Source organism: Coregonus clupeaformis, unplaced genomic scaffold, assembly GCF_020615455.1.
Source record: "Coregonus clupeaformis isolate EN_2021a unplaced genomic scaffold, ASM2061545v1 scaf0876, whole genome shotgun sequence".
Taxonomy (NCBI): domain Eukaryota; kingdom Metazoa; phylum Chordata; class Actinopteri; order Salmoniformes; family Salmonidae; genus Coregonus; species Coregonus clupeaformis.
The window spans coordinates 58,370-82,500 of NW_025534330.1; the positions used below are offsets into that span (position 1 = coordinate 58,370).

At 42.1% G+C, this 24,131-nt stretch overlaps 1 protein-coding gene across 2 annotated transcripts in view; it reads left to right on the forward strand.

The window, feature by feature from the left end:
* The first annotated feature begins 540 nt into the window (after positions 1 to 540).
* Positions 541 to 24,131, forward strand: part of ttc29 (tetratricopeptide repeat domain 29) — a 45,318-nt gene continuing 21,727 nt past the window's right edge. Inside the window, exons 1-3 of one of the 2 annotated variants that reach the window (XM_041868337.1) lie at positions 541 to 834; positions 4,596 to 4,679; positions 6,024 to 6,083. In XM_041868337.1, coding sequence (XP_041724271.1) covers positions 731 to 834; positions 4,596 to 4,679; positions 6,024 to 6,083 — 248 coding nt within the window. In that variant the 5' untranslated portion in view covers positions 541 to 730. The remainder of the gene's footprint in view (positions 835 to 4,595; positions 4,680 to 6,023; positions 6,084 to 24,131) is intronic. The other variant, XM_041868338.1, reaches the window with a different exon arrangement.

Sequence of the window (24,131 nt, forward strand, 5' to 3'; positions counted from 1 at the left end):
TGAGGTTGTGGTGGCAGCTGCAGAGAGATATTTGGGTGTGCGAGACCTGACAGCAGTTGGTAGAGCATGGCGCTTGCAACGCCAGGGTTGTGGGTTCGATTCCCACGGGGGGCCAGTATGAAAAATGTATGCACTCACTAACTGTAAGTCGCTCTGGATAAGAGCGTCTACTAAATGACTAAAATGTAAATGTTACAGGGAGTGTTAAGTGGTGATGCCCCATCATTTCAGGTTGAGGGTATGAGGTAGGAGTGAGTATATTTAAATAGTGGAGAAGGGTGTGGTTAATTATTAGTAGTAGGTTTGAAGTTGTGAGTGTAGATGGTAGGATATTTCTTTGCTTTGTTTTATTTTAATTTTCAAGAAAAGATAAGGGAGTTGTACTCCAGTCTAGTATGTGGCGGTAATGCAACAAATTGGATGCCAACCGCCATTAAACCTCATTGAAGAAGAAGAAGAAGAAGAAGAAGCAGGAACGAGGCCGAAAGTGTAGAACTGTCCTTGCGTGGCCGGAAGTGTTGCTATAGCGACTGCCTCGGCTGGTCGCTTGACAAACACACAGAGAAACGCAGGCTTGATCATAACTTTTGAAAAGTGTCCCAAACTACTTTACAACATCGTTGACAGCTTAGGTTTCAAGGCCGACTTATAATGCAAAACGGTCTCATTTCAAATAGATAATTGATTGGATAAATCACGTTTTCATACTTTGGCAAATTAACTTGAGAGGATGAGTGCAGCATTCCCACCGCGGCAAAAAGTGACCTTCCTACCAGACATCAACAAACTGGAGAAACGCTCACCTGCCCAAGAGCTGACCAGTCCATGGTCCAGGTGGGTCGATATAAGAATGAAACCTTTTATTTATTTATTTGTCTCGTGTTTGTACCCTCAAATACACAAGTAGGCCTAACTATAATAAAACAATAAAGAGTCGCAGCTAAAGTTTGACGCTTGCTGTAATCGATATAGCCTCGGTGGCCGTCAGAGCAGATCTAGCGGCCACTATTGGCAGAGCGGTCAGCTGCCTAGACTATAATCGATATCATAAACTAGGTGGTTCGAGCCCTGAATGCTGATTGGCTGACAGTCGTGGTATATCAGACCAAATACCACGGGTATGACCCCAAAAAATATTTTTTACTGCTCTAATTTCGTTGGTAACCAGTTTATAGGCTCCGGGAGACCCATGGGGCGGCGCATAATTGGCCCAGCATCGTCCAGGGTAGGGGAGGGAATTACATTTTTCATACTGGCCCCCCCCCCGTGGGAATCGAACCCACAACCCTGGTGTTGCAAACGCCATGCTCTACCAACTTAGCTACACGGGGCAACATGGGGGGTCTAACATGGCTACAGCTACTCCATTCATAGATGCTAACTGCTTTAGTGCCTCCCGAGTGGCGCAGTGGTCTAAGGCACTGCATCGCAGGTAGCTGTGCCACTAGAGATCCTGGTTCGATTCCAGGCTCTGTCGTAGCCGGCGCCGACCGGGAGACCCATGGGGCGGCGCACAATTGGTCCAGGGTAGGGGAGGGAATGGCGGCAAGGGATGTAGCTCAGTTGGTAGAGCATGGCGTTTACAACGCCAGGGTTGTGGGTTCGATTCCCATGGGGGCCAGTATGAAAAATAAAATAATGTATGCACTCACTAACTGTAAGTCGCTTTGGATAAGAGCGTCTGCTAAAATGACTACAATGTAAAGCACTTCCAGGGTTTGTGAAATATGGCCAACATACCACGGCTAAGGGCTGTGCCCAGGCACTCCGCTTCAGAACAGCCCTTCGCCGTGGTACAGTATATTGACCATATACCACACCTCCTCAGTGCTTCATTGCACTCGTGACCACTAGAAGGTACGCACACACCTTTACATTTACATTTTAGTCATTTAACAGACGCTCTTATCCAGAGCGACTTACAGTTTTTAGTGAGTGCATACATTTTTCATACTGGCCCCCCCCCGTGGGAATCGAACCCACAACCCTGGTGTTGCAAACGCCATGCTCTACCAACTTAGCTACACGGGGGCAGCATGGGGGTCTAACATGGCTACAGCTACTCCATTCATAGATGCTAACTGCTTTAGTGCCTCCCGAGTGGCGCAGTGGTCTAAGGCACTGCATCGCAGTGCTAGCTGTGCCACTAGAGATCCTGGTTCGATTCCAGGCTCTGTCGTAGCCGGCCGCGACCGGGAGACCCATGGGGCGGCGCACAATTGGTCCAGGGTAGGGGAGGGAATGGCCGGCAAGGATGTAGCTCAGTTGGTAGAGCATGGCGTTTACAACGCCAGGGTTGTGGGTTCGATTCCCATGGGGGGCCAGTATGAAAAATAAAATAATGTATGCACTCACTAACTGTAAGTCGCTTTGGATAAGAGCGTCTGCTAAAATGACTACAATGTAAAGCACCTCCAGGGTTTGTGAAATATGGCCAACATACCACGGCTAAGGGCTGTGCCCAGGCACTCCGCTTCAGAACAGCCCTTCGCCGTGGTACAGTATATTGACCATATACCACACCTCCTCAGTGCTTCATTGCACTCGTGACCACTAGAAGGTACGCACACACCTTTACATTTACATTTTAGTCATTTAACAGACGCTCTTATCCAGAGCGACTTACAGTTTTTAGTGAGTGCATAAATTTTTCATACTGGCCCCCCCCCGTGGGAATCGAACCCACAACCCTGGTGTTGCAAACGCCATGGTCTACCAACTTAGCTACACGGGGGCAACATGGGGGGGTCTAACATGGCTACAGCTACTCCATTCATAGATGCTAACTGCTTTAGTGCCTCCCGAGTGGCGGAGTGGTCTAAGGCTGTGCCACTAGAGATCCTGGTTCGAATCCAGGCTCTGTCGTAGCCGGCCGCGACCGGGAGACCCATGGGGCGGCGCACAATTGGCCCAGCGTCGTCCAGGGTAGGGGAGGGAATGGCCGGCAAGGATGTAGCTCAGTTGGTCGAGCATGGCGTTTGCAACGCCAGGGTTGTGGGTTCGATTCCCATGGGGGGCCAGTATTATTATTATTTAGTGTAGTAGGATGGAGGCCCCATAGCTGTATGGATCTGTAACTGCTACGGTGTAGTTTAGTAGGATGGAGGCTCCATAGCTGTATGGATCTGTAACTGCTGTAGTTTAGTAGGATGGAGGCCCCATAGCTGTATGGATCTGTAACTGCTACAGTGTAGTTTAGTAGGATGGAGGCTCCATAGCTGTATGGATCTGTAACTGCTACAGTGTAGTTTAGTAGGATGGAGGCCCCATAGCTGTATGGATCTGTAACTGCTGTGTAGTTTAGTAGGATGGAGGCTCCATAGCTGTATGGATCTGTAACTGCTACAGTGTAGTTTAGTAGGATGGAGGCACCATAGCTGTATGGATCTGTAACTGCTGTGTAGTTTAGTAGGATGGAGGCCCCATAGCTGTATGGATCTGTAACTGCTACAGTGTAGTTTAGTAGGATGGAGGCCCCATAGCTGTATGGATCTGTAACTGCTGTGTAGTTTAGTAGGATGGAGGCTCCATAGCTGTATGGATCTGTAACTGCTACAGTGTAGTTTAGTAGGATGGAGGCTCCATAGCTGAATGGATCTGTAACTGCTACAGTGTAGTTTAGTAGGATGGAGGCTCCATAGCTGTATGGATCTGTAACTGCAGTGTAGTTTAGTAGGATGGAGGCTCCATAGCTGTATGGATCTGTAACTGCTACAGTGTAGTTTAGTAGGATGGAGGCTCCATAGCTGTATGGATCTGTAACTGCTACAGTGTAGTTTAGTAGGATGGAGGCCCCATAGCTGTATGGATCTGTAACTGCTACAGTGTAGTTTAGTAGGATGGAGGCCCCATAGCTGTATGGATCTGTAACTGCTACAGTGTAGTTTAGTAGGATGGAGGCCCCATAGCTGTATGGATCTGTAACTGCTACAGTGTAGTTTAGTAGGATGGAGGCTCCATAGCTGTATGGATCTGTAACTGCTACAGTGTAGTAGGATGGAGGCCCCATAGCTGTATGGATCTGTAACTGCTACAGTGTAGTAGGATGGAGGCCCCATAGCTGTATGGATCTGTAACTGCTACAGTGTAGTAGGATGGAGGCCCCATAGCTGTATGGATCTGTAACTGCTACAGTGTAGTAGGATGGAGGCCCCATAGCTGTATGGATCTGTAACTGCTACAGTGTAGTTTAGTAGGATGGAGGCCCCACAGCTGTATGGATCTGTAACTGCTACAGTGTAGTTTAGTAGGGTGGAGGCTCCATAGCTGTTCTTGATACTATGTCTTGTTTTGAGGGGTTTTGACTGATGTCACGTCTATGCTAACATGGCTCAAATTCGCTAGCTACCTAGCTAGCCAAAAACTATAATGATGTATTTGAGAGACAACAAGTGCTTATGTGTGCAAATTAATTTCTGTTTTTAATAAACATTGTAGACTAAATATAGTCTGTTTTGCCCCATGGTTGTGCACATGTTGGTTTTAAAGTAGTTAGTTGATATTACAGACATTACCCATCTATAATAAAGTAGTTAGTTGATATTATTACACTCAGAGAACTATCTTGACCAATCAAGGCCTACACATGTTTTTAGGATGCAGAAAAGGGGTAAGGAAACTGAACCAACTCAACCTGCAAGAAGCCAGACCCCGACCGTTTCCAAGGATGAAATCGCCCTGTAAGTCAATTCATTTGCTTATTATGTGTGCAGGTCAATTAATGCACTTTGCTGCTCAGCTCAATTCAGTGCAGTTTACATGTTCACCAGTAGAGGTCACCACAAACCAATGCTGGGTGACTGGCTGCTTCCCTTCAAAGCCCTGTTGCTCTGTCTGTCCATGAACGCCCTGTTGCTCTGTCTGTCCATGAACGCCCTGTTGCTCTGTCTGTCCATGAACGCCCTGTTGCTCTGTCTGTCCATGAACGCCCTGTTGCTCTGTCTGTCCATGAACGCCCTGTTGCTCTGTCTGTCCATGAACGCCCTGTTGCTCTGTCTGTCCATGAACGCCCTGTTGCTCTGTCTGTCCATGAATGCCCCCAGCTAAAGGTAGTGATGGGAAAACAAAGCTTCCTGAAGCATTGAGTCTTTTCAGCCAATTGTGTCAAAACTAGGTTAATTTCTCTGAGCTTCATTATCCGGTTACAGTGCACATTAGTGACATCTGCTGGTCAGCGATAAATAGCAACGTGCGATTAGCAGATAGTTTTTATGGAAACTCCATGGCGCAGCGGTAAACCGTTGGTTTTAATAGCCTATAATCAGTTGGGTTGCCAGGTTAGTAGCCTATAATCAGTTGGGTTGCCAGGTTAGTAGCCTATAATCAGTTGGGTTGCCAGGTTAGTAGCCTATAATCAGTTGGGTTGCCAGGTTAGTAGCCTATAATCAGTTGGGTTGCCAGGTTAGTAGCCTATAATCAGTTGGATTGCCAGGTTAGTAGCCTATAATCAGTTGGATTGCCAGGTTAGTAGCCTATAATCAGTTGGATTGCCAGGTTAGTAGCCTATAATCAGATGGGTTGCCAGGTTAGTAGCCTATAATCAGTTGGATTGCCAGGTTAGTAGCCTATAATCAGATGGGTTGCCAGGTTAGTAGCCTATAGTCCGTTGGGTTGCCAGGTTACCAACCAGGTTCACATCACGCTTCGTTTCTTTGCCTTCAACTTTGACTATTGTTCTAAAACTGAATCTATGGCATTATTTAGGATGCTCACGACAGAAGCTTATACTATACTAAATAAAACTAATTATTTGAACAACGGTGCAGAAAGTCTGGTTTCACATAAAACAATTTTCATAAGAGTGTACCTTCAACGAGATTGGACCACACGTCCCTGAATGTTCCAAAGTTGCCCACTCTACCTGCTAAGCTACCAGTCAGGTGTATTTACCTGTAGAAAGTGGAGGTCGGTGTTTGAAAGCAGCTTCTTCTACACCTTGTAGAGTCCAACTCAATATTAGGAAGTTGTTCTTAATGGTTTTAGACTCTTAGTTTAGGTTTTCCATCCTCTCTGTCTGTTTCCAGGTTTCGTAACAGCGTGAGACAGAACGCCTGTGTGGAGATGCTGCGTGGAGGATTCCACAGGTCAGAAAGACACGCACACGCTTCATAACTAATTACACACGTATACACGCTTCATAACTAATTACACACACGCACACGCTTCATAACTAATTACACACGTATACACGCTTCATAACTAATTACACACACGCACACGCTTCATAACTAATTACACACACGCACACGCTTCATAACTAATTACACACACGCACACGCTTCATAACTAATTACACACCGCACACGCTGTTCATAACTAATTACACACATGTATACACGCTTCATAACTAATTACACACACGCTACGCTTCATAATATACACACGTATACACGCTTCATAACTAATTACACACACGCATACGCTTCATAACTAATTACACACACGCACACGCTTCATAATTCATTACACACGTATACACGCTTCACAACTAATTACACACACGCACGCTTCATAACTAATTACACACATGTACACGCTTCATAACTAATTACACACGTATACACGCTTCATAACTAATTACACACACGCACACGCTTCATAACTAATTACACACACGCACACGCTTCATAACTAATTACACACACGCACACGCTTCATAACTAATTACACACACGTACACGCTTCATAACTAATTACACACACGCACACGCCATAACTAATTACACACACGCACACGCTTCGTAACTAATTACACACACGCAATATAACGCTTCATAACTAATTACACACGTATACACGCTTCATAACTAATTACACACACGCACACGCTTCATAACTAATTACACACACGCTACACGCTTCATAACTAATTACACACACGCACACGCTTCATAACTAATTACACACACGCACACGCTTCATAACTAATTACACACACGCACACGCCATAACTAATTACACACACGCACACGCTTCATAACTAATTACACACACGCACACGCTTCATAACTAATTACACACACGCACACGCTTCATAACTAATTACACACACGATACACGCTTCATAACTAATTACACACACGCACACGCTTCATAACTAATTACACACACGCACACGCTTCATAACTAATTACACACACGCACACGCTTCATAACTAATTACACACACGCACACGCTTCATAACTAATTACACACGCATACACGCTTCAACTAATTCACTACACACACGCCAGCTTCATAACTAATTACACAACGCTGCGCTTCGCCAACTAATTACACACAGCACACGCTTCATAACTAATTACACACACGCACACGCTTCATAACTACTACACACACGCACACGCTTCATAACTAATTACACACACGTACACGCTTCATAACTAATTACACACGTATACACGCTTCATAACTAATTACACACACGCACACGCTTCATAACTAATTACACACACGCACACGCTTCATAACTAATTACACACACGCACACGCTTCATAACTAATTACACACACTACACGCTTATAACTAATTACACACAACACGCTTCATAACTAATTACACACACGCACACGCTTCATAACTAATTACACACACGCACACGCTTCATAACTAATTACACACACGCACACGCTTCATAACTAATTACACACGTATACACGCTTCATAACTAATTACACACGCACCGCCATAACTAATTACACACACGCACACGCTCATAACTAATTACACACACGCACACGCTTCATAACTAATTACACACGTATACACGCTTCATAACTAATTACACACACGCACACGCTTCATAACTAATTACACACACGCACACGCTTCATAACTAATTACACACACGCATACACGCTTCATAACTAATTACACACACGCACACGCTTCATAACTAATTACACACACGTCACACGCTCATAACTAATATACACACGCACACGCTTCTAACTAATTACACACACGCATACGCTTCATAACTAATTACACACACGCGATACACGCTTCATAACTAATTACACACACGCACACGCTTCATAACTAATTACACACACGCACACGCTTCGTAACTAATTACACACATACGCTGCCATAACTAATTACACTGCACACGCTTCATAACTACTACACGCTGCACACGCTTCATAACTAATTACACACACGCACACGCTTCATAACTAATTACACACACGCACACGCTTCATAACTAATTACACACACGCACACGGCTTCGTAACTAATTACACACACGCATACGCTTCATAACTAATTACACACCACGCGGTACACGCTCATAACTAATTACACACCACGCTACACGCTTCATAACTAATTACACACGTTACACGCTCATAACTAATTACACACACGTATACGCTTCATAACTAATATACACACGCACCACGCTTCATAACTAATTACACACACGCACACGCTTCATAACTAATTACACGCACACGGCTCATAACTAATTACACACGCGCTACATTCACAACTAATTACACACGCACACGCTTCATAACTAATTACACACGCACACGCTTATTACAAGACGCTTCATAACTAATTACACACACGCATACGCTTCATAACTAATTACACACGCACACGCTTCACAACTAATTACACACACGCATCACGCTTCATAACTAATTACACACGTATACACGCTTCATAACTAATTACACACATGCACACGCTTCATAATTCATCACACACGCGCTACACGCCTATAATTACACACGCACACGCTTCATAACTAATTACACACGCACACGCTTCATAACTAATTACACACACGCACACGCTTCATAACTAATTACACACGCGCTACACGCTTCATAACTAATTACACACGCTACACGCTTCATAACTAATTACACACGCACACGCCATAACTAATTACACACACGCACACGCTTCATAACTAATTACACACACGCTATACACGCTTCATAACTAATTACACACACGCACACGCTTCATAACTAATTACACACACGCTACACGCTTCATAACTAATTACACACACGCACACGCTTCATAACTAATTACACACACGCTACACGCTTCATAACTAATTACACACGCATACACGCTTCATAACTAATTACACACACGCACACGCTTCATAACTAATTACACACACGCACACGCTTCATAACTAATTACACACACGCGCTTCATAACTAATTACACACGTATACACGCTTCATAACTAATTACACACACGCACACGCTTCATAACTAATTACACGTAACGCTTCATAACTAATTACACACACGCACACGCTTCATAACTAATTACACACGCATACACGCTTATAACTATTACACACGCGCACACGCGCTTCATAACTAATTACACACGCACACGCTTCATAACTAATTACACACACGCACACGCTTCATAACTAATTACACACGCTACACGCTTCATAACTAATTACACACACGCACACGCGCTTCATAACTAATTACACACGCATACACGCTTCATAACTAATTACACACGCACACGCTTCATAACTAATTACACACAGTACACGCTTCATAACTAATTACACACGCACACGCTTCGCAACTAATTACACACACGCATACGCTTCATAACTACTACGCACGCGCTCGCTTCGCAACTAATTACACACACACCACACGCTTCATAACTAATTACACACGCGTACACGCTTCATAACTAATTACACACGTACTACGCTTCATAACTAATTACACACACGCGCACGCTTCATAACTAATTACACACACGCACACGCTTCATAACTAATTACACACGACGTACACGCTTCATAACTAATTACACATAGTACACGCTTCATAACTAATTACACACACGCACACGCTTCATAACTAATTACACACGCACACGCTTCATAACTAATTACACACACGCAACACGCTTCATAACTAATTACACACACGCACATGCACTTCATAACTAATTACACACACGCACGCTTCATAACTAATTACACACGTATACACGCTTCATAACTAATTACACACACGCACACGCTTCATAACTAATTACACACACGCACACGCTTCATAACTAATTACACACACGTACACGCTTCATAACTAATTACACACACGTATACACGCTTCATAACTAATTACACACGCTACACGCTTCGCAACTAATTACACACACGCTACACGCTTCATAACTAATTACACACGTACACACGCTTCATAACTAATTACACACGTATACACGCTTCATAACTAATTACACACACGCACACGCTTCATAACTAATTACACACGTATACACGCTTCATAACTAATTACACACGCACACGCTTCATAACTAATTACACACACGCACACGGCTTCATAACTAATTACACGCAACACGCTTCATAACTAATTACACACGCACACGCTTCATAACTAATTACACACCTGCGCACCGCTTCGCAACTAATTACACACACGCACACGCTTGCATAACTAATTACACACAGGTACACGCTTCATAACTAATTACACACACGCTATACACGCTTCACAACTAATTACACACACGCGACACGCTTCATAACTAATTACACACGCACACGCTTCGTAACTAATTACACACGTTACACGCTTCATAACTAATTACACACGCACTACACGCTTCATAACTAATTACACACACGCACAGCTTCATAACTAATTACACACGCGTACACGCTCTATAACTAATTACACACACGCACACGCTTCATAACTAATTACACACACTACACGCTTCATAACTAATTACACACACGCACACGCTTCATAACTAATTACACACACGCACACGCTTCATAACTAATTACACACACGTATACACGCTTCATAACTAATTACACACACGCACACGCTTCATAACTAATTACACACGCGACACGCTTCGCAACTAATTACACACACGCTACACGCTCATAACTCACTACACACACACGCGCTTCATAACTAATTACACACGGCTGTACACCATAACTAATTACACTACGCACACGCTTCGCCTAACTCATTACACACGTACACGCTTCATAACTAATTACACACACCGCACACGCTTCGCAACTAATTAACACGCGCATACAGCTTCGTAACTAATTACACACACGCACACGCTTCATAACTAATTACACACACGCACACGCTTCATAACTAATTACACACGCGTACACGCTTCATAATTCATTACACGCACACGCTTCATAACTAATTACACACACGCACACGCTTCACAACTAATTACACACACGCACACGCTTCACAACTAATTACACACTGCACCACGCCATAACTAATTACACACACACGCCACGCTTAATAATTACACACCGCTACGCTTCATAACTAATTACACACCTACACGCTTCATAACTAATTACACACACGCACACGCTTCATAACTAATTACACACACACGCTTCACAACTACACACTGCACCGGCGCTTCTAACTAATTACACACACGTACACGCTTATAACTAATTACACACTACACGCTTCATAACTAATTACACTGCGCTACACGCTTCATAACTAATTACACACACGCATACGCTTCATAACTAATTACACACACGCACACGCTTCATAACTAATTACACGCACACGCGACTTCATAACTAATTACACACGTACACGCTCATAACTAATTACACACACGACACGCTTCATAACTAATTACACACGTATACGCGCTTCATAACTAATTACACACGCTCACACGTAATTACACACGCACACGCTTCGCAACTAATTACACACGCACACGCTTCATAACTAATTACACACGCATACACGCTTCATAACTAATTACACACACGCACACGCTTCATAACTAATTACACACACGCACACGCTTCATAACTAATTACACACGTATACACGCTTCATAACTAATTACACACACGCACACGCTTCATAACTAATTACACACGTATACACGCTTCATAACTAATTACACACACGCACACGCTTCATAACTAATTACACACACGCACACGCTTCATAACTAATTACACACACGCACACGCTTCATAACTAATTACACACGAACACGCTTCATAACTAATTACACACACGCACACGCTTCATAATATTACACACACGCACACGCTTCATAACTAATTACACACACGCACACGCTTCGCAACTAATTACACACACGTACACGCTTCATAACTAATTACACACGCACACGCTTCATAACTATTACACACGTATACACGCTTCATAACTAATTACACACGCATACACGCTTCATAACTAATTACACACACGCACACGCTTCATAACTAATTACACACACGCACACGCTTCATAACTAATTACACTACGAGCTACACGCTTCATAATAATTACACACACGCACACGGCTTCATAACTAATTAACACGTATACACGCTTCATAACTAATTACACACACGCATACGCTTCATAACTAATTACACACGCACACGCTTCACAACTAATTACACACACGCATACGCTTCATAACTAATTACACACACGCACACGCTTCGCAACTAATTACACCGCTATATACACGCTTCATAACTAATTACACACACGCACACGCTTCATAACTAATTACACACGTTACACGCCTTCATAACTAATTACACACACGCATCACGCTTCATAACTAATTACACACGGCTCGCGCTTCATAACTAATTACACACCGCATACTACGCTTCATAACTAATTACACACACGCTTACACGCTTCATAACTAATTACACACACGCACACGCTTCATAACTAATTACACACACGTACACGCTTCATAACTAATTACACACACGCACACGCTTCATAACTAATTACACACACGTATACACGCTTCATAACTAATTACACACACGCACATCGTTCATAACTAATTAACACACGCATACGCTTCACAACTAATTACACACGCATACACGCTTCATAACTAATTACAACGCACACGCTTCATAACTAATTACACACGTATACACGCTTCATAACTAATTACACACACGATGCACGCTTCATAACTAATTACACACCGCACACGCCTTCATAACTAATTACACACACGCACACGCTTCAACTAATTACACACACGCACGCTTCGCAACTAATTACACACGCATACACGCTTCATAACTCAATTACACACGCGCTGCGCTTCATAACTAATTACACACACGCTCGCGCTTCATAACTAATTACACGTACACCGGCTTCATAACTAATTACACACGCACACGCAACTATAACTAATTACACACGCAGCACGCATAACTAATTACACACGCGTACACGCTTCATAACTAATTACACACACGCACACGCTTCATAACTAATTACACACGTATGCAGCTTCATAACTAATTACACACCGCATGCACGCTTCATAACTAATTACACACACGCACACGCTTCATAACTAATTACACACGACTTCGCACGCTTCATAACTAATTACACACACGCACACGCTTCATAACTAATTACACACGCGACACGCTTCATAACTAATTACACACTGCGTACACGCTTCATAACTAATTACACACCGCACGCAGCTTCATAACTAATTACACACGATACGCTTCATAACTAATTACACGCTACACACACGCTTCATAGCTAATTACACACACGTGTACACGCTTCACAACTAATTACACACGCGTATACACGCTTCATAACTAATTACACACACGCACACGCTTCATAACTAATTACACACAGTATACCGCTTCATAACTAATTACACACGCGCACTTCGCAACTAATTACACACACGCACACGCTTCATAACTAATTACACACTTACACGCTTCATAACTAATTACACACGCTGCAACTTCATAACTAATTACACACAGCACGCGCTCATAACTAATTACACACGTATACACGCTTCATAACTAATTACACGCCGCGCTTCATAACTAATTACACACGCCTACGCCTAACTAATTACACACGTATACACGCTTCATAACTAATTACACACACGACACGCTTCATAACTAATTACACACGTACACGCATCCAACTAATTACACACGTACACGCTTCATAACTAATTACACGCACACGCTTCATAACTAATTACACACACGCACTGCGGCTTCATAACTAATTATAACACACGCACACGCTTCATAACTAATATACACACGCACGCTTCATAATTCACACAGACACGCATACGCGACTTCATAACTAATTACACACACGCACACGCTTCACTAACTAATTACACACGTATACACGCTTCATAACTAATTACACACGCGACACGCTTCATAACTAATTACACACGCACACGCTTCATAACTAATTACACACGATACACGCTTCATAACTAATTACACACGCACCACGCTTCATAACTAATTACACACACGCACACGCTTCATAACTAATTCACACACACGTACACGCTTCATAACTAATTACACACACGTATCACGCTTCATAACTAATTACACACACGCTACACGCTTCATAACTAATTACACACCGCGCTACACGCTTCATAACTAATTACACACACGCACACGCTTCATAACTAATTACACACGCGACAGCTTCATAACTAATTACACACGTACACGCTTCATAACATTACACACACGCACACGCCAATAATTCACTACACACGTACACGCCATAACTAATTACACACACGCACGTAAAATTACACACGCGCACGCTTCATAACTAATTACACACACGCACATCGCTTCATAACTAATTACACACACGCTACACGCTTCATAACTAATTACACACACGCACACGTCATAACTAATTACACACGCTACGACGCTTCATAACTAATTACACACACGCACACGCTTCATAACTAATTACACACGTATACACGCTTCATAACTAATTACACACACGTATACACGCTTCATAACTAATTACACACACGCACACGCTTCATAACTAATTACACACGCACACGCTTCATAACTAATTACACACACGCACACGCTTCATAACTAATTACACACACGCTACACGCTTCATAACTAATTACACACGCTATACACGCTTCATAACTAATTACACACACGCACACGCTTCATAACTAATTACACACACGCACACGCTTCATAACTAATTACACACACGCGCGCTTCATAACTAATATACACACTACGCATACGCTTCGTAACTAATTACACACTACGCAACGCTTCATTAATTCACACATCATACTAATTACACACACGCTCGCTTCATAATAATTACACACGCTGCACACGCTTCATAACTAATTACACACGTATACGCTCATAACTAATTACACACACGCACTGCGCTTCATAACTAATTACACACGTACACGCTTCATAACTAATTACACACACGGAACGCTTCATAATATTACACATACGCACGCTTCATAACTAATTACACACACGCACACGCTTCATAACTAATTACACATTAGTACACGCTTCATAACTAATTACACGTATACACGCTTCATAACTAATTACACGCTATACGCAGCTTCATAACTAATTACACACACGCACTACGCTTCATAACTAATTACACACACGCATACGCTTCATAACTAATTACACACGCACCGCTTCGCAACTAATTACCACACGCACACGCTTCATAACTAATTACACGCATACACGCTTCATAACTAATTACACACGTACACGCTTCTACACCAACTAATTACACACGATACGCGCTTCATAACTAATTACACACACGCACACGCTTCATAACTAATTACACACACGCATACGCTTCATAATATACACACGCACACGCTTCATAACTAATTACACACGCATACACGCTTCATAATTCACTACACACGATACACGCTTCGCAATAATTACACACACGATACTACGCTTCATAACTAATTACACACGCATACACGCTTCATAACTAATTACACACACGAGCACGCCTTCATAACTAATTACACACACGCATACGCTTCGCAATAATTACACACGTATACACGCTATAATTCACTACACACCGTATACGCTTCATAACTAATTACACTACGTACCGCTTCATAACTAATTACACACACGCACACGCTTCATAACTAATTACACACGCGACACGCTTCATAACTAATTACACACGCTATACAGCTTCGCAACTAATTACACTGCGTCTTATGCTGCTTCATAACTAATTACACACGCCGCGCTTCATAACTAATTACCACACACGCACACGCTTCATAACTAATTACACACGCACACGCGCTTCATAACTAATTACACACGCGTATACGCTTCATAACTAATTACACACGCGTACGGCTTCATAACTAATTACACATGCATATGCGGCTTACAACTAATTACACACGCGCACACGCTTCATAACTAATTACACACACGCACACGCTTCATAACTAATTACACACACACACACGCTTCATAACTAATTACACACGTATACACGCTTCATAACTAATTACACACGTATACACGCTTCATAACTAATTACACACACGCACACGCTTCATAACTAATTACACACGTATACACGCTTCATAACTAATTACACACACGCACACGCTTCATAACTAATTACACACGTATACACGCTCTTCACAACTAATTACACACACGCGCACGCTTGCAACTAATTACACACACACGCCTCATAACTAATTACACACGTATACACGCTTCATAACTAATTACACACACGCTACACGCTTCATAACTAATTACACACACGCATACGCTTCATAACTAATTACACACGCGTTACGCGCTTCATAACTAATTACACACACGCATGACGCTTCATAACTAATTACACACACGCACGCTTCGTAACTAATTACACACGTATACCGCTTCATAACTAATTACACACACGCCTACACGCCTTACAACTAATTACACACGCACACGCTTCATAACTAATTACACACACGCATACGCTTCACAACTAATTACACACACGCACACGCTTCATAACTAATTACAGTATTGGTCCGAATATAAGACGGCCTTTTTTCCCTCGAAATAGGTCCAAAAAAGTCGGGTCGTCTTATATTCGGGGTCTAGTATTCAGAGCGCAGTTTCTCTTCTTGGCGCTCCTTTAAATGTCAATACACATTCGCGGGCACAGATGGCGCCAAAAATTCGTTCCGGACGGAGGGAAGAGGCGTCCTTAACAACCAGCCCGTTACCGGTGTTTAAAGATGGAAAGACAGGCTGACCATTTAGAGACAAGTGGCTCAAAAGTGGGCCAGGTCAATAAACAACAGCGGAGGAGCTATGATGCCAATTTCAAAATAATGGTTGTCAATAAGGCAGAGTCATCTAACAACTGCCAAGCTGCCAAGACATTCGGGGTCACTGAGTGTAATGTAAGAAGATGGCGAGCAGAAAAACAACGTCTAAAGATGCTAACAGTCAGCGAAAATCCTTCCGTGGTCCTCAAAGTGGTCGTTTCATTGAGGTTGACCGGAGGGTTTTTGAATATGTCAGGGGAAAAAAGAAGTGAGGGAATGCCCATTACCAGAGCTGTCATCCAGGTTCAAGGCCCTGGAAATCGCCAGAGAGCTCAACATCACTGGATTTAAAGCCAGCCTCGGCTGGTGTCGTAGGATGATGCGGCGTAATGGACTGTCACTTAGACGGAGAACGAGTTTGGCCCAACGCCTGCCGTCCAGACTTCGGAGAGAAGTCTACTGTGTGAATGGATCCTGCATGCATGGGATGCTATTCCCTCACAGAGCATCATCGATGGCTTTAAAAAATGTTGCATCTCAAATGCATTGGACCGGCAGCGAGGACGACGTGCTTTGGGAGGAGCCGGTGGAAGCGGAGCAGCTGGGGAGGCGATGACAGCGAGAGCGAACACAGCGGGGCAGAGGACGTGTGTGAGGGATAGAGAGACATCGGAGGAGAAGTTTGGCGAATTTTTGTTAAGTTTAGTTAAATGTGTGGCCTGTATTTTCTCTGTTATTTAAAAATGTTGCTTTATTATTGCTTGATATTAATTTTTGAATCAACTGTACATAGTTTGCCTTTGTGTTTAATTCACTGTGTTTTTAATATTGTTATTTTAAAATAAAATGAAGTTCTTTGTTCGGCAAATCTAGTCTGCAAATCTGTTTTTCTAAATGTTTGTGTTGAAAAACGGGGGGTCGTCTTATAATCAGGGTCGTCTTATATTCGGACCAATACGGTACACACACGCACACGCTTCATAACTAATTACACACACGCACACGCTTCATAACTAATTACACACGTATACACGCTTCATAACTAATTACACACGTATACACGCTTCATAACTAATTACACACACGCACACGCTTCATAACTAATTACACACGTATACACGCTTCATAACTAATTACACACGTATACACGCTTCATAACTAATTACACACACGCACACGCTTCATAACTAATTACACACACGCACACGCTTCATAACTAATTACACACACGCACACGCTTCATAACTAATTACACACGCGCACGCGCTTCACAACTAATTACACACACGCATACCGCTTCATAACTAATTACACACACGCACACGCTTCACAACTAATTACACACACGTATACACGCTATAATTACACACGATATACAGCTCACAACTAATTACACTGCCTACGCTTTCATAACTAATTACACACACACACGCTTCATAACTAATTACACACGCACACGGCTTCATAACTAATTACACACACGCCACGCTTGCATAACTCAATTACACACACGCACACGCTTCGTAACTAATTACACACGCATCACGCTCATAACTAATTACACACACGCGCACGCTTCGCAACTAATTACACACGTATACACGCTTCATCAACTAATTACACACACGCATACGCTTCGCAACTAATTACACACACGCAACGGCTTCATAACTAATACACACGTATACACGCTTCATAACTAATTACACACGTATACACGCTTCATAACTAATTACACACACGCACACGCTTCATAACTAATTACACACATGTATACACGCTTCATAACTAATTACACACACGCACACGCTTCATAACTAATTACACACACGCACACGCTTCATAACTAATTACACACGTATACACGCTTCATAACTAATTACACTACACACGCACGCTTCATAACTAATTACCACACGTATACACGCTTCATAATTCACTACACACGTATACACGCCTTCATAACTAATTACACACACGCAACACCGGCTTCATAACTAATTACACACGCACACGCCTTCGCAACTAATTACACACACGCACACGCTTCATAACTCATTACACACCGCATACGCTTCATAACTAATTACACACACGCACTACGCGCTTCGTAACTAATTACACACGCATAACGCTTCATAACTAATTCACACACGTATACACGCTTCATAACTAATTACACGCATACACGCTTCATCACTAATTACACACGCATCACCGCTTCATAACTAATTACACACACGCACTGCGGCTTCATAACTAATTACACACCGCGCTCAGCTTCATAACTAATTACACACGAGCACGCTTCATAACTAATTACACACGCATATCGGCTTCATAACTAATTACACTGCATACACGCTTCGCAACTAATGTACACACACGCACGCTTCATAACTAATTACACACACGCATACGCTTCATAACTAATTACACACACGCATGCACGCTTCATAACTAATTACACACGCGTGCACGCTTCATAACTAATTACACCGCTTATACACGGCTTCATAACTAATTACACACGATACACGCTTCGCAACAATTACACAACGTACACGCTTCATAACTAATTACACACGCATACACGCTTCATAACTAATTACACACGCGCTTCACGCCAACTAATTACACACGTATACACGCTTCATAACTAATTACACACACCGCTGCCGCTTCGTAACTAATTACACCGTGTACACGCTTCATAACTAATTACACACGCAACGCTTCATAACTAATTACACGCTATGCAGCTTCATAACTAATTACACACCGCGTCACGCTCATAACTAATTACACACACGCATACGCTTCATAACTAATTACACACAGTACACGCTTCATAACTAATTACACACACGCACACGCTTCGCAACTAATTACACACGATACACGCTTCATAACTAATTACACACGCACAGCGCCTTCATAACTAATTACACACGTATACACGCTTCGCAACTAATTACACACGTATAACGCCTTCATAACTAATTACACACACGCACACGCTTCATAACTAATTACACACACGCACACGCCATAACTAATTACACACGAATACACGCTTCATAACTAATTACACACACGCACACGCTTCATAACTAATTACACACACGACACGCTTCATAATTACACACACGCACACGCTTCATAACTAATTACACACACGCATACGCTTCATAACTAATTACACACACGCACGGCTTCATAACTCAATTACACGTATACACGCTTCATAACTAATTACACACACGCACACGCTTCATAACTAATTACACACGCGTACACGCTTCATAACTAATTACACACACGCACACGCTTCATAACTAATTACACACGTATACACGCTTCATAACTAATTACACACGTATACACGCTTCATAACTAATTACACACACGTACACGCTTCATAACTAATTACACACACGCTACGCTTCACAACTAATTACACACACGCATACGCCATAATTCACTACACACGCACACGCTTCATAACTAATTACACACGCACACGCTTCATAACTAATTACACACGTATACACGCTTCATAACTAATTACACACGTATACACGCTTCATAACTAATTACACACACGCACACGCTTCATAACTAATTACACACACGCACACGCTTCATAACTAATTACACACACGTATACACGCTTCATAACTAATTACACACGCACACGCTTCATAACTAATTACACACACGTATACACGCTTCATAACTAATTACACACACGCACACGCTTCATAACTAATTACACACGCATACGCTTCATAACTAATTACACACGCGCACACGCTTCATAACTAATTACACACGCACACGTCTACAACTAATTACACACGCACACGCTTCATAACTAATTACACACGCGATATACACGCTTCATAACTAATTACACACGTTACACGCTTCATAACTAATTACACACGCACACGCTTCATAACTAATTACACCGCGCTACACGCTTCATAACTAATTACACGCACACGCTTCACAACTAATTACACACGATACACGCTTCATAACTAATTACACACACGCATACACGCTTCATAACTAATTACACACGCACACGCTTCATAACTCATTACACACGATACACGCTTCATAACTCAATTACACGCAGCACGCTTCATAACTAATATACACGTATACACGCTTCATAACTAATTACACACACGCATACGCTTCATAACTAATTACACGCGTACACGCTTCATAACTAATTACACACGATACACGCTTCATAACTAATTACACACACGCATACTCAAATTCACACGCACACGCTTCATCACTAATTACACCGCGTACTTCATAACTAATTACACACGCCTATAACTTCAACTAATACACACGCATACGGCTTCATAACTAATTACACACGCACACGCTTCATAACTAATTACACACATATACACGCTTCATAACTAATTACACACACGCACACGCTTCATAACTAATTACACACGTATACACGCTTCATAACTAATTACACACGTATACACGCTTCATAACTAATTACACACGTACACGCATAACTAATTACACACACGTACACGCTTCATAACTAATTACACACACGCACACGCTTCATAACTAATTACACACACACGATACGCGCTTCATAACTAATTACACACACGCTACACGCTTCATAACTAATTACACACGCCACGCTTCATAACTAATTACACTGCATACACGCTTCACAACTAATTACACACCCGCACACGCTTCATAACTAATTACACACTGCACGCGCTTCATAACTAATTACACACACGTACACGCTTCATAACTAATCACACACGCACACGCTTCATAATTCATTACACACGATACAGCTTCATAACTAATTACACACGCATACACGCTTCATAACTAATTACACACGCACTGCGGCTTCATAACTAATTACACACGCATACACGCTTCATAACTAATTACACACACTGCACACGCTTCAAACTAATTACACACACGCTACACGCTTCATAACTAATTACACACGAATCAGCCATAACTAATTACACACACTACAGCTTCGCAACTAATTACACACACGCACACGCTTCATAACTAATTACACACGCGCACACGCTTCATAACTAACTACACACTGCACACGCTTCATAACTAATTACACACGATACACGCCATAACTCATTACACGCACACGCTTCATAACTAATTACACACGCACTACGCTTCATAACTAATTACACACACGCACTACGCTTCATAACTAATTACACGACACGCTTATAAATTCACTACTACACGTACACGCTTCATAATTATACACACGCACACGCTTTACGCAACGTAACTAATTACACGCGTATACGCGGCTTCATAACTAATTACACACACGCTGCTTATAATTCACTACACGATACACGCTTCATAACTAATTACACGCAACGCTTCGTAACTAATTACACACACGCACACGCTTCATAACTAATTACACACGAGTACGCGCTTCATAACTAATTACACACACGTACACGCTTCATAACTAATTACACACGCACACGCTTCATAATATACACGCATAACTAATTACACACACGCATACGCTTCATAACTAATTACACACGTATACACGCTTCATAACTAATTACACACGATACACGCTTCATAACTAATTACACACACTGCGCTTCATAACTAATTACACACACGCACTACAGCTTCATAACTAATTACACATACGCACACGCTTCATAACTAATTACACACGTATACACGCTTCATAACTAATTACACACGTATACACGCCTAACCACTACACACGCGCAGCTTCGCAACTAATTCACACACACGCACACGCTTCATAACTAATTACACACACGTATACGCTTCACAACTAATTACACACGCTACGCTTCATAACTAATTACACACGATACACGCTTCATAACTAATTACACACACACACGCGCTTCATAACTAATTACACACACGCACACGCTTCATAACTAATTACACACACACACGCTTCATAACTAATTACACACGCATACGCTCGCAACTAATTACACACGCTACACGCTTCATAACTAATTACACACACGCACACGCTTCATAACTAATTACACACACGTATACACGCTTCATAACTAATTACACACACGCACACGCTTCATAACTAATTACACACATACACACGCTTCATAACTAATTACACACACGCACACGCTTCATAACTAATTACACACACGCACACGCTTCATAACTAATTACACACATGTATACACGCTTCATAACTAATTACACACACACACACGCTTCATAACTAATTACACACGTATACACGCTTCATAACTAATTACACACACGCACACGCTTCATAACTAATTACACACACGCACACGCTTCATAACTAATTACACACACGTACACGCTTCATAACTAATTACACACGCGTACACGCTTCATAACTAATTACACACACGTATACACGCTTCATAACTAATTACACACGTATACACGCTTCATAACTAATTACACACATACACGCTTCATAATTCATTACACACGCGCACGCTTCATAACTAATTACACACACGCACACGCTTCATAACTAATTACACACGTATACACGCTTCATAACTAATTACACACACATACACGCTTCATAACTAATTACACACACGTATACACGCTTCATAACTAATTACACACGTATACACGCTTCATAACTAATTACACACACACACACGCTTCATAACTAATTACACACACGCACACGCTTCATAACTAATTACACACACACACACGCTTCATAACTAATTACACACATACACACTTCATAACTAATTACACACACACACACTTCATAA